Source organism: Pleurodeles waltl, chromosome 1_2, assembly GCF_031143425.1.
Source record: "Pleurodeles waltl isolate 20211129_DDA chromosome 1_2, aPleWal1.hap1.20221129, whole genome shotgun sequence".
Classification (NCBI taxonomy): Eukaryota; Metazoa; Chordata; class Amphibia; order Caudata; family Salamandridae; genus Pleurodeles; species Pleurodeles waltl.
This window is the reverse complement of record NC_090437.1, coordinates 414844636-414857258: the sequence shown is the minus strand read 5'-3', so window position 1 is coordinate 414857258 and position 12623 is coordinate 414844636. Positions and strand designations below refer to the sequence as shown.

General features: G+C 43.5%; 1 protein-coding gene across 1 annotated transcript in view; it reads left to right on the top strand.

The window, feature by feature from the left end:
• The window catches only part of LOC138300722 (protein NipSnap homolog 3A-like), a 279950-nt gene that overhangs the window by 146528 nt on the left and 120799 nt on the right, over positions 1–12623 (top strand). The window contains exon 4 of the mRNA XM_069240421.1: positions 10293–10442. Within this exon, the coding sequence (XP_069096522.1) occupies positions 10293–10442 (150 nt within the window). The remainder of the gene's footprint in view (positions 1–10292; positions 10443–12623) is intronic.

Here is a 12623-nt window from a genome sequence, read left to right as displayed (position 1 = left end):
AGGCCCTGGAAAGGGGCCACACCCTAACACACTCTGAAAACCTGCAGCAATACAGTGCAAAGGAACAGTATTTGTAAGCATATTAAAAATAAGTTTTCAGGATTGAACTCTGCAATGCAAAAGGTTAAACCACAACATATCTGCACAATGCATAAATTACTTTGTTTTGAGAGTGCTGGGTTTTTGCATTTTTGTCGCAAATAGAGCGCCTACCGCTCTGGTGTTGACAGGTCAAGAAAAAGATCTATTTCAAAAAGGCTCTAGTCGATTCTGGGGCTACTGGGAACTTTGTTGCTGTCCAATTGGTTCGTGCATGGGGGATCCCATGTATTGAAAAGAAGACCCCAGAAATCATCCAGGCAGTTGATGGAAAACTCTTGACTGGAGGTCCGGTAACTCTTCAGACTATCCCCTTGTCGATGATTTGTGAAGATAAGAATCAAAGAAAGAAACATAAAGAGAAAATCATCCTTGACGTGATCCATGCTCCCCAATATGGGATTATCCTCGGCTTGCCATGGTTAACTCATCACAACTCGGAGATCGATTGGGCAGAACGAAAAATCGTGTTCTCATCTGCGCTATGTAACGAACAATGTCTCCAAAAGATTCAAGTACCAAAAGTTTGCAACTCTTACATAGCTACTGCCGCGGAGAAAGAAATTCAGCTGCCCAAACAGTATTCATCTTACAAAGATGTATTTGATGAGAAAGGAGCAGAGTCTCTACCTCCTCATAGATCTTATGACTGTCAAATTGATCTAGCCCCAGGTGCGATACTTCCCAACTGTCGTGTATATGCCCTGTGGGGACATAGTGGTGCTGGACGACACAGAAAAGTGATGAAAATGGATGATGAGGTGTGGGTGCTGTGTTGTTAGTGGGTGATGGGTGGTGCCTGATGTGTAGGGTACTAATATGGGTGTTGGGTATGTTGTGGAGGTGTGGGATGAGTGGTATTTGAAGGGGATCCTGATCTATGGTTTGTAAATTATACTTTTGATCGTTATCTTGCTGTGTGTGGCATTCTGGTTGCAAAGGATTGTGGAGTGTGAAGGGGTGTGTTTTTCATAGTGCAATTTGCAAGTGTGTCAATGTGTGCCAGTGTGGGAAATTCAAACTATCCAATGTGGTATTCTGTATCACTGTGGTGCCACCAACCACCCCGGTTTGCACCACCATTGGTTTTCCGCCATGGAAGAACCACTACTGTGATTTGTGGCTCGTAATAGATTGGGTGGATGTTTGACGGGCTGGCAGTTCTGGTGGTTGACCCACCTCTTTCCCACCCTCCAGAGACCTGGCGGTGTCGGCATTTTGGCTGACTTTTGGCATGCTTGGCTGTGTAACTTGTAATACTTGTATGATCGCCAGAATGGCGGTCTTTTGGCGGCTGCCACCGCAGCGTTCTTACCATCAGACCGCCAAACTCGTAATGAGGCCCTATAATTGGGTGACCCAATCAGTCACACAGTCGTTTAAATATCTGCAGATTTAGACAAAATTTGCTGGATGGAGGAAGTCCCAGTCTGACCTTGTCCGCTAACACATTCAACTCACCCTTGATATGCACCTCCAACTAAGAAGAGATGTTTGTTTTACGTGGCAGTGAACTATTTGGAGATTCACATTCGGGGCACATTGTATATAATAAGTACAATGTGCTCAGTAGTTTTCTGATGCTCAGTGGCCAATATGTGGCTTAGAAGTGGCCTCTAGCCTCCTGGAGTTTAGAGCAGAAATTTAAAAGATGCCTCATTGAGTGAATTGACTAAGAAAATGATACAATTATGAGCCCCTTTCTAATTCCTGTATCACATGAAATTCTATACAGGGAGTGCAGAATTATTAGGCAAATGAGTATTTTGACCACATCATCCTCTTTATGCATGTTGTCTTACTCCAAGCTGTATAGGCTCGAAAGCCTACTACCAATTAAGCATATTAGGTGATGTGCATCTCTGTAATGAGAAGGGGTGTGGTCTAATGACATCAACACCCTATATCAGGTGTGCATAAATATTAGGCAACTTCCTTTCCTTTGGCAAAATGGGTCAAAAGAAGGACTTGACAGGCTCAGAAAAGTCAAAAATAGTGAGATATCTTGCAGAGGGATGCAGCACTCTTAAAATTGCAAAGCTTCTGAAGCGTGATCATTGAACAATCAAGCGTTTCATTCAAAATAGTCAACAGGGTCGCAAGAAGCGTGTGGAAAAACCAAGGCGCAAAATAACTGCCCATGAACTGAGAAAAGTCAAGCGTGCAGCTGCCACGATGCCACTTGCCACCAGTTTGGCCATATTTCAGAGCTGCAACATCACTGGAGTGCCCAAAAGCACAAGGTGTGCAATACTCAGAGACATGGCCAAGGTAAGAAAGGCTGAAAGACGACCACCACTGAACAAGACACACAAGCTGAAACGTCAAGACTGGGCCAAGAAATAACTCAAGACTGATTTTTCTAAGGTTTTATGGACTGATGAAATGAGAGTGAGTCTTGATGGGCCAGATGGATGGGCCCGTGGCTGGATTGGTAAAGGGCAGAGAGCTCCAGTCCGACTCTGACGCCACCAAGGTGGAGGTGGAGTACTGGTTTGGGCTGGTATCATCAAAGATGAGCTTGTGGGGCCTTTTCGGGTTGAGGATGGAGTCAAGCTCAACTCCCAGTCCTACTGCCAGTTCCTGGAAGACACCTTCTTCAAGCAGTGGTACAGGAAGAAGTCTGCATCCTTCAAGAAAAACATGATTTTCATGCAGGACAATGCTCCATCACACGCGTCCAAGTACTCCACAGCGTGGCTGGCAAGAAAGGGTATAAAAGAAGGAAATCTAATGACATGGCCTCCTTGTTCACCTGATCTGAACCCCATTGAGAACCTGTGGTCCATCATCAAATGTGAGATTTACAAGGAGGGAAAACAGTACACCTCTCTGAACAGTGTCTGGGAGGCTGTGGTTGCTGCTGCACGCAATGTTGATGGTGAACAGATCAAAACACTGACAGAATCCATGGATGGCAGGCTTTTGAGTGTCCTTGCAAAGAAAGGTGGCTATATTGGTCACTGATTTGTTTTTGTTTTGTTTTTGAATGTCAGAAATGTATATTTGTGAATGTTGAGATGTTATATTGGTTTCACTGGTAATAATAAATAATTGAAATGGGTATATATTTTTTTTTGTTAAGTTGCCTAATAATTATGCACAGTGATAGTCACCTGCACACACAGATATCCCCCTAACATAGCTAAAACTAAAAACAAACTAAAAACTACTTCCAAAAATATTCAGCTTTGATATTAATGAGTTTATTGGGTTCATTGAGAACATGGTTGTTGTTCAATAATAAAATTAATCCTCAAAAATACAACTTGCCTAATAATTCTGCACTCCCTGTAGTCACAATTATGAGATATGCTTTCAAAAACAGGTTTCTTGAGATGAATATAAGCTTGTGATGTCCGGAAGAAGACGGTTTTCAAGATATAAGATTTTGCCCACTGAAATGTGTTGATGAAGAATGGAACATAATCCATTAAAACTGAACAATTATGTATGATTAATCAGCTCATGGTTGCACAGTGACATCATTGTTGTATATGCATGATTTTAATATCTAAATGCATGAGCTTATTATTAATATTTCTTCCTATTATTTACTATGTATTTTTCTATGTGATTTCAAGTGTGTAAAATTGGAAAACATGAATTGCTGTACTTTTTTGTGATAAGAATAAATATTTAATAAATATCTTTAGAATAAGGTGTAGTTGTTTTCGCTGTGTTCTTAGAATATATCCCCCTGCTGGTATGAACTGACTGTATGGATTAAGTGGTGATTGGGCAAGGTTTGTAGTTGAGTACATTTCTTTCTCCTATGGGAAAAACTTTATTTAATTTCAGCTCTGTATAAACCTATCCCCTTGGTGCTGAGGGGTAACTCTCAATATTTATCTATGAAAGAAGAGATGTTGGCCTGAGCCCATTTGAAAATTTGATCCACCAGAGAACAGAGGGATGGCGTTCTTGTTCCCCCATATATGTTTACATATGCCCTTGTAGTATTGGTCTCCATTTGTATTACCACTGATTTACTCCGAAAGAGAGTGCCAAAAGCCTTCAAAGCTAGAAAGACTGCTTGTAGTTCCTTCTAATTTGAGGATCTTCTGTGTTTTTCTGTCAACCATTGCCCTTGAAATCAAGAGGTACTGATCTAGGCACCCCAGTCTGACACACTTACATCCATTGTCAGGACAACCCGCTGCGTCCCTGTCAAAGTCACTTCCTTCAGGAGATTCCTTGTCTCCATCCACTAGGTCTATTCTGCCCTGATCGTGTTGGTCAAAGGTATTTTTATCAACAGATCTTCTAAAGCTCAAGACCAACGTTGTAAGACGTGTCTCATCCATTTGTTCAAGTTGAATCTTGCCCATGATACCAAGTTTGTTGTCACTGCCATGTCCCCCTGAATTTTTAACCAGTCTAGAACAGATGGGTTTTGCTGTGCCAACAAGGCCTGAACACCATTCGGAACTTTCTTGCTCTGCTCTCTACTAGGGTAACCATGTTCAGATTTGTTATTACCTGTGCGCTATAAAAGTCTGATCCTACTGTCGGACTGGATGAATTCTGACTTGATTTACAAGTATTCCATATTATTGTCAGAGCCTCAGTACCATCTTCCTGTATTCCTTCTTTGTCTGAAAGGATGGAGATATTATCAACCAATCATTTAAGTATGATAAAATCATTACACCTCCCAGATGTGAGAGGGCTATCAGAGGTGCCAAGACTTGTAAACATGTGTTGAAGAGTTTAGTCCAAACAGCAACACCCTGATTTGGTAATTGTTCAGACACACTGCAAATTTTCAGATATGTCTGACGTTTCTTGTGAATTGTCACATGCAGGTATGCATCTTGTAAATCTATGGCTGAGAATAAGCCCCCTTCTGGCACTATTGTGGTGAAATTCTTGTGAAGAGAGCATTCTGAAAGAAATAGTTTTGGCCAACAAATTGACTTCCCTGAGGCCTAGCACCAGTCTGTAATCACTGGAAACATATTTGACCAAAACGATTCTTGAGTACATGTCCTTTTCCTTTTCCAGCCTAGGAATGAGCCTTGTGGTTTTCTGGGAAAGTAAGACTGTATCAGTGACCACAGAAGAAACCTCTTCACAGGATCTCTTGAAATAGCTGTGGGAACAAATCCTGATCTTGGTAGAGTTTATTCAAATTCTATCAGATACCTTCTACTAAAGATGTCCAGAACCCACAGATCAGAGAAGTTGGCTTCCCAGATTGTGGCAAAGCTTAATAATTGCCACCCTACTAGATGTTCTATCACTGGAGGAGGATCTGGGTCAGGAGTGTTATTTGGGTTTTGGTCCCTGCCCGACATATCTTGACTCCTAGAAGATTTCCTTGGTTGGAACCTTCTCTTTGGGCCTCATTATAAGGCTGGCAGTCTTCAAACCACAAGCCCCACAATGGCAGTCAAGACTGCTGCTGCTGTGGGAGTCCAACTGCCACATTGAGATGCTGGCGGTCAGACCTCCAGGGTTCTGCCATCTCCGGTGATCCCGATGGGTTGATGGCAGGTGAAGGTCGCTATCCACCAGGGCAGTGCTGCCCTGCAGATCACAACCTCATTCTCTGCCAGCCTTTTCATGGCTGTTACTCTGCTGGTGGAGAACAGGTGCAAAAAAATAAATAACTTAAAATTACAAACTATGGCCCTCATTATGAACCTAGCGGTTGCGGATTGCGGCTGAACCACCGCCAATGCGGCGGTCCTAGTGCCATATATCATGACTACGGCGGTCAGACCACCAGGATTAACTATCCCGGTGGGCTGGCAGTTCATGCGGTCCTAATCCGCCAGGGCAGCGCTGCATGCAGTGCCACACTGGGGATTACAACCTCGTTCTCTGCCAATGATTTCATTGTGGTTTCACCACCATGAAAAGGCTAGTGGAGAATGGGTGCAGGGCATGGCATGGTCCCCCTGCCCAGCACCCTCGCAGTATTCACTGTCTGCTGTCACCTGTTTCCCGCTAGGCTGATGGTCGGAAACCTCGGGTGCCGCCTGTCAGCCTAGCGGAAAACACCTAATAGGACTGGTGGGTTGGTCGCGACTTACGCAGCAGCCACCCTGTTAGGAGTTTGCTGGACTGGCTATCCCATCTGCCAAAATCAAAATGAGGCCCTTTGTCTCCTTCTTAGGATATTCATTGTTGTCTCCGTACAATGGCTTATATCTCTTGACGGTATAAGATTTATATGGCATGGTGTATTTCCGATCCTTGTGAGCTTTGGAAATTATAGTCAAATTGCTCACCAAAGAGTTCTTGCCCTCAAACGGAATCATGAACAACAATGATTTTTCTAAAAAATCAGTTTTCTAATTTCTCGTCCAAAGATTATGGGGGTCATTATGACTTCAGCGGATGGTTTTTACCATCTGTCTCGACAGTCAGGTTGCTTCCAGTGAGGCTGCCTTTCTGCGGGCCCCATTAAGAGTTTCCTGCTGGTCAGCGGGCAGAAACTGTGTTTTTGCCCACTGGCCTAGCAGGAAATGGCCTACAACATTGACGCCGGCTCATAATAGAGCTGGCGGCAAGGTTGTAGGTTAGGTTGCACCAGACCAGCACCTGTCGCGATGTTCACTGTCTGCTTTGCAGACAGTAAACATCGTGACAGGGCTGGCCAGGGGGGCCCTGCACTGCCCATGCCAAGTGCATGGGCAGTGTAAGGACCCCCTGGGGCTCTCTGCACTTAGTCTCTGCCAGCAGTTACATGGCAGTGCTACTGCCATGTAACTGCCAAGGGAGAAGGGACTCGTAATCCCCAGGGAAGCGCTGCATGCAGCGCTGCTCTCCCAGATTAGGACTACCTGCACCGCCAATCCCTCCTGTGAAGGTATACTGGAAGGACCATGTTGCTACCGCCACGGTCGTAATGTGGCGGACAGCCACATTGGTGGCTGTATGACCACCACCGCAACCCTGGCGGTCGTAATGACTCCCTCTGTCTAGCGGCTCCTAAGGCAATCAGAGAGGTAGCTATGAAGATTACAGGAGTCAAATGGGCCATGAAGGGACAGATGTATTCAATGGCAAAAGAGACTACAGGCAATAAGACAGGCGAGAGGTGGGATGGGGGACTGATTAGATACAGCAAGAGTTTAGGGAAGTTTGGGTCTGTGGGGAGTTATTAAGGCTAGCTGTGTGATGTTTTGCGTATGTTGGTGAATTTCTAGTTAGCCTACAAATGTCTAACTTAAGAACCTGTTTTCACACTCATCAAATTGTATGTTGTGATGGTACTTTTCCTGTGCACAGACTCGTTATTTTTAAGCCATCCTATTTTGTACAGATATACAGGGGTATGATGACAGAGTGGGGAAGAGTTTAGATGTGTGTATTTTATAGCCACTGTTTGGATTAGTTTTTGCTTATGATGAAACAGGTTATAGACATAGGAAGTAGAGTTTTAGGGGTTACAGGAAGGTTGCCTTGGTTATTGTGTTAATGTGGCACTGAAGGGCGCTAGTGGACTTGGTGGACAGTAGTTGTGTTGAAGCGCTTTGATGAGAAATATCGCAGGATTAAATGAAGGAATTGACAGGGAACATATTCAGTGGATAAGAGGTTTAAGATGAATAGTTGACCAACATTTTGGTGGGGAATTACATTTTGGTAATTAAAGGTCACATGGGGCAGGTGGCACTATGCGGAAGATAATTAAAGGCAGATAGGCATTAGTTTCAAATGTTGTCCTGTGTGCTTAACTGTAAAACGGTGTCTGGGTGAATTTATATTGTTAGTGGGGGCATTTCTATCTTAACTAGCTTTTTTACAGTTAACACATTTTCTGTCATGATTGCAAGCATGAGACTCCTCACTTTGCACAACATAGGTCCCATTATGAAAGCAGACCTTCCTCGGACACCACAAATTAAAGATCACTTGGCGAGTTGTCTCAATTAGAAACACAGAGGAGTCATTTTGCATAGACCTACAAATCCTCTCCCCACTTATCAGAAGGTCTGTGCAGTCATAGATCATAACCCTGGGGAGACATAATGGCAAGTTGATCGGACCACTCTGCTTACATCTGTCCATCTTGTCTGTTGCTCAGCCTTAGTGGGATGGCGGAATGCAGTCTCTGGCACTCTGCACTGGCCGTCGCCTACAGGGCACTCAGTATATAAAGAAGTGCATACCAATTTGTTCAACTAGGCCTGCTGCATTTACTGTGCACCTGGTACAAAATTGGAGTCAACTGCCAAGTGGAATGCAGCTCTAAGAGGCTGATGTTGCAAAACAAATTGGTTTGTTATGAATTTCTATTCAGATGTGTTAGACCTGGCATCCTTGGCGTAGTCTCCCCTGTCTTTTTGCCCCTGCTTCCTATGTTGTGACTGTCTGCTGGACTTTGTTTTTGCAAGTTTTTGATACTCTGGGCACTTTACCACTGCTGACCAGTGCTAAAGTGCAAGTGCTCTCTGTGTAAACTGTACTTGTAATTGGCTTTTCCATGATTGGCATATTTGATTTACTAATACGTCCCTAGTAAAGTGCAGTAGAGGTGCACAGGGCCTGTAAATCAAATGCTACTAGTGCACCTGCAGCACTGATTGTGCCACCCACATGAGTAGCCCTGTAAACACGGCTCAGAATTGCCACTGCATTGTCTGCGTGTGCAGTTTTAAACTGCCAATTCGACCTGGCAAGTGTACACACTTGCCAGGCCCAAACTGTCCCTTTTTGTACATGTACGGCACCCCTAATGTAGGACCTAGGTAGCCCCATGGGCAGGGTGGCAGTGTATGTTAAAGGTGTGACATGTACTTATTTGTTTTACATGTCCTGACAGTGAAATACTGCCAAATTTGGTTGTCACTGTTGCAAGGCCTATCTCTCTCCTAGAGTAACATGAGAACTGCATGCAGACTCCAACCTACTGGTGTATGTCTGGGCAAGGCAGGATCTTGTGAACAACAGAGACTTTCCTTTGAAGTTTGCCTACTTTAAAGGCAGAAGTGGGTGTAAGTAGTGGAGCCAAAACCACATATTTTTAGATTACCTCTGGATCAAGAGGAACCTCTGCCAAGGAAAATAGCTGAAAAGCTGGAGGAGGAGTAGTGCCCCATTGTCTGTGAGTGGGCTTTGTTGGGATGGCCTGTAGTTGCTTCTTCTGTCTGAGAGAGGATAAAGACTGGACTTTGCTGTGTTTTCCAGCTTGTGAAGCGTCTCCAAGGACTTGGACTGAGCTTGCCCCCTGTTCTGAAGTCTTTCGGCCATCAAAGACTTCCTTTGCCAGCACCTGGACTCTTTTGGTGAGACTCCTACCCTGCCAAGGGGTGCCCAGTCCAGTCCCTGGGCCATTGAAAGGAGAAGCTGATGGAACCTGGACTGAAATTCACGCACAGGAGCCGTGTGGGAGAAAAATTGACACAGCACCTGCTTCACGGATAGAAAATCGACGCACCACCTAATTCGCCACTGGAAAATCGTCACAACACCCGCTGACAGCTGCCAAAATCGATGCATCACCCACGCAGCATGGCTCTTCACCACCGTGCACTGGAATTTTGCACACATCAACTCTGGGCATCAAAATCACCATGAACCTGCATGGATCCGGGGTTGCCCGTATGGAAATCGACACATCGCTCTTCTGCTGGAGATAAAAACGACACACCACCTATCCTACCGGAGAAGAAACGACACTCGGCCTCACATGCGATTAAGGAATCAACGCATCGCTGACTTATTTGATGCACGCTCGACCGTGCGTCTTTATTTTTTAAGCAAACCAGGTACTTTGTGTAAAAACAGCGCATCCATTGATTTCTATGGATTAAGACTCTTTTTACGTAAAAAATTCATAACTTTGCTTGTGTATGTTGGATTTTTGTCATTTTGATCTTGTTTGATTTAGATAAATATTGGCTATTGTTCTAAACTGGTGTTGTCACTTTTGTAGTGATTTCATTGTAGTACTGTGTGCGCTTGTACAAATACTTTCCACATTACCTCCGAGATAAGCCTGACTGCTTGTACCAAGCTACCAAAGGGGTGAGCAGGGGTTTTCCTATATGTGTATCCTCCCTCCCTGAGTAGAGTGAGGATCCCTGCTTGGACAGAGTGCATTCTGACTGCCAGCCAGAGACCCCATTTCTAACAAGATGGGACCATTTTTTAGATTGCGTTTAAATGGACTGCATTTTGAGTTTTCTGTTAAATGGTGGTATTGATGTTGGCATGTTGTGAATGCTTTTCTTTAGGAGTCTACGAGTTGGTCAGCTTTCAGATGAAGCCAGGCGGGCCTGAACTTTGGGATGAGGCCTTGAAGTCATTCATTCATTCTCAAGTTTGTCCTGGCTACACAAACCTCATTGGAGTGTTCCAAACAGAATATGGATTGCTTGATAGAGGTAATGTTCATAGAGGTAATGTTCATGTGAATTCGCTAATGAGTGCCTTCGTTTATACTATTTTCACGAAGAATAACAGGGGACACATCATTTGGCATTAAAGAGAATTTCTTGGGATGTTGCATCATTAATGGCTTGAATACAGTCTCCCAAATCTTTCTATAAATGGCATGGAAGTTTTTTAATATTGTTATAATTGAATGCTTGATTAAGATCTATTATTACACCATTATTTTAGGCAATCACAGATGGAAAGGTTCTAATTTATTCTTGTGTGCTTAAATACTGAAAAAAGTTCAAATTATATTTGAAATGCAACAGAACATTTAACCGACTGTGTCCTTTTTTGTTGTTTTGAGACTCTTTGTGAATGTGCATGTACAGGACCTGTTGTTGGAAATTAACGATTTTCCTAGCTAGTAATGTCTACCTTCACTCCAGTCACACCCTGTTGATCTGGAATTTCTGTTCAAAATCACGCCTCAGGCTCATGCTGTTATTAAAGTACCAGTCATTTGAAACCACCATCATGAGACCAAAATTGTGTTGCACATGTGGAAAGTAGATCAGCCTATTTACTTCTTTATGTTATTTTATCTTGTTGGCCTTTTAATTGTAGTGTCTTGTCCATCATGCATGAGAGGCCTGCCTTCACTAATGGCAGAACCACACATTGCCACTATGCATCAGACCAATGCATAGATCTTTCACCCTACGCCCATGGCTCTGGCATGCTACATCTGCATAAGACTAAATGCATTTGCTTCTGATAGATATTGATGGACTCCTCCTTCTTGAATCACATTAGGCCTGAGAATGAACCTGTAAATTATGCAATAGCTCCTAAAATTGATAGGTAGCTCAATGTGGCTGCAGAACCTCCTGCTATTATGACATCATGGAGTGATATAAGGCACATCAAGAAATATCCAATTTGTGTACTAAAACTACATAAAAGATTTACCCCCAAGATCGCTAATAATTGAGAACCTTAAAATAGGACAATGGAGTAAAGCTTAGAAACAATGGCTAGGGAACTAATTGCAACATGGCAAACTATTTGGAGCTCCAAATCAACCCCTTGTGATCCAAGAATAAACTGTGCAAGAGTTTCTTGGTGGACAATAAATGATATGAAGTGAAATGAAATGTATATTTATAAAGCACTTGATTGCCCCCCAGGTGTCTTGGCATGCTCTGTCAGTGTTGCATTTACACTGAACTGTGTGGGGATTGGGGTCCTGTCAGAACGTCTGTATGTGAAAAAGTTTAGTTCCTAAATCCAAGACCTTGTAGTAATTCCTCACTATGGGGGAATCTCGTGTCTGTCTTGTTAAAACACTTCTCTAGGAATATGAGAAGAGTGTTCCAATAAATGTGAGAACAAATGTGAAAATCATCCTAAGAGAAGAGAGAAAGAAGCACTGAGACTCTACTAAAGCAAACTATTCTTATGACATTCCCATGCCCTCTAACTCTTCAAGGACACCAGTATAATCTGCAGTGTACAAAAGGATGGAGGGCCACTGGGAAATCCACCTTTAGCTACTGTGAAAACACAACCTAAAGTAAGTGATTTATTTTTTATTTCTTCACGTTATTCTAGAATTTGAGAGGTGCCGCCCCATGTGCTAAAGTCATTTCTGTTTTTTTCTGCTCCCTTTGACATAGATCCTAAGCTGGACTGTCGTACCACTAAAATCCCACCCAGGCATTTCTTTGGCAGTGCACCTTAGGGTCATGTCACCTACCAATGTGACAGGTTTCAAGCATTGACACATTTGCCTCAAGCAGATATGAAACTCAAATCCTACATCATCTGCCTGTGGTAAGCAGGCCAGAACCAAGACCAGAGCCTATGAGAAATGAAGGCTTATGTACTGTCATGTGATAATGGTGAGGGAAGCCAAGCTTTAAAGAGCTCAAACCTGAAAACTGTGGGATTTTTTCTACTCCATATGTACTTCATCAGACATGGCTTCCATTTCTCTCCTGAAACATGCTCCTGATCCATAGGCACGTCCAAACGTGGCACACTTCCCCAACTCTGATCTCAACATTATCCTCAGAACTGGTGCCTGTTTTGGAGAAGTTGCTGATGCTGTTAGGCAGGCCAGTCCACAGGAAGCAGTGGTCTTTACTCTGGCCATGCACTAGATCTTGATGTCTGCTGTGGTGCGA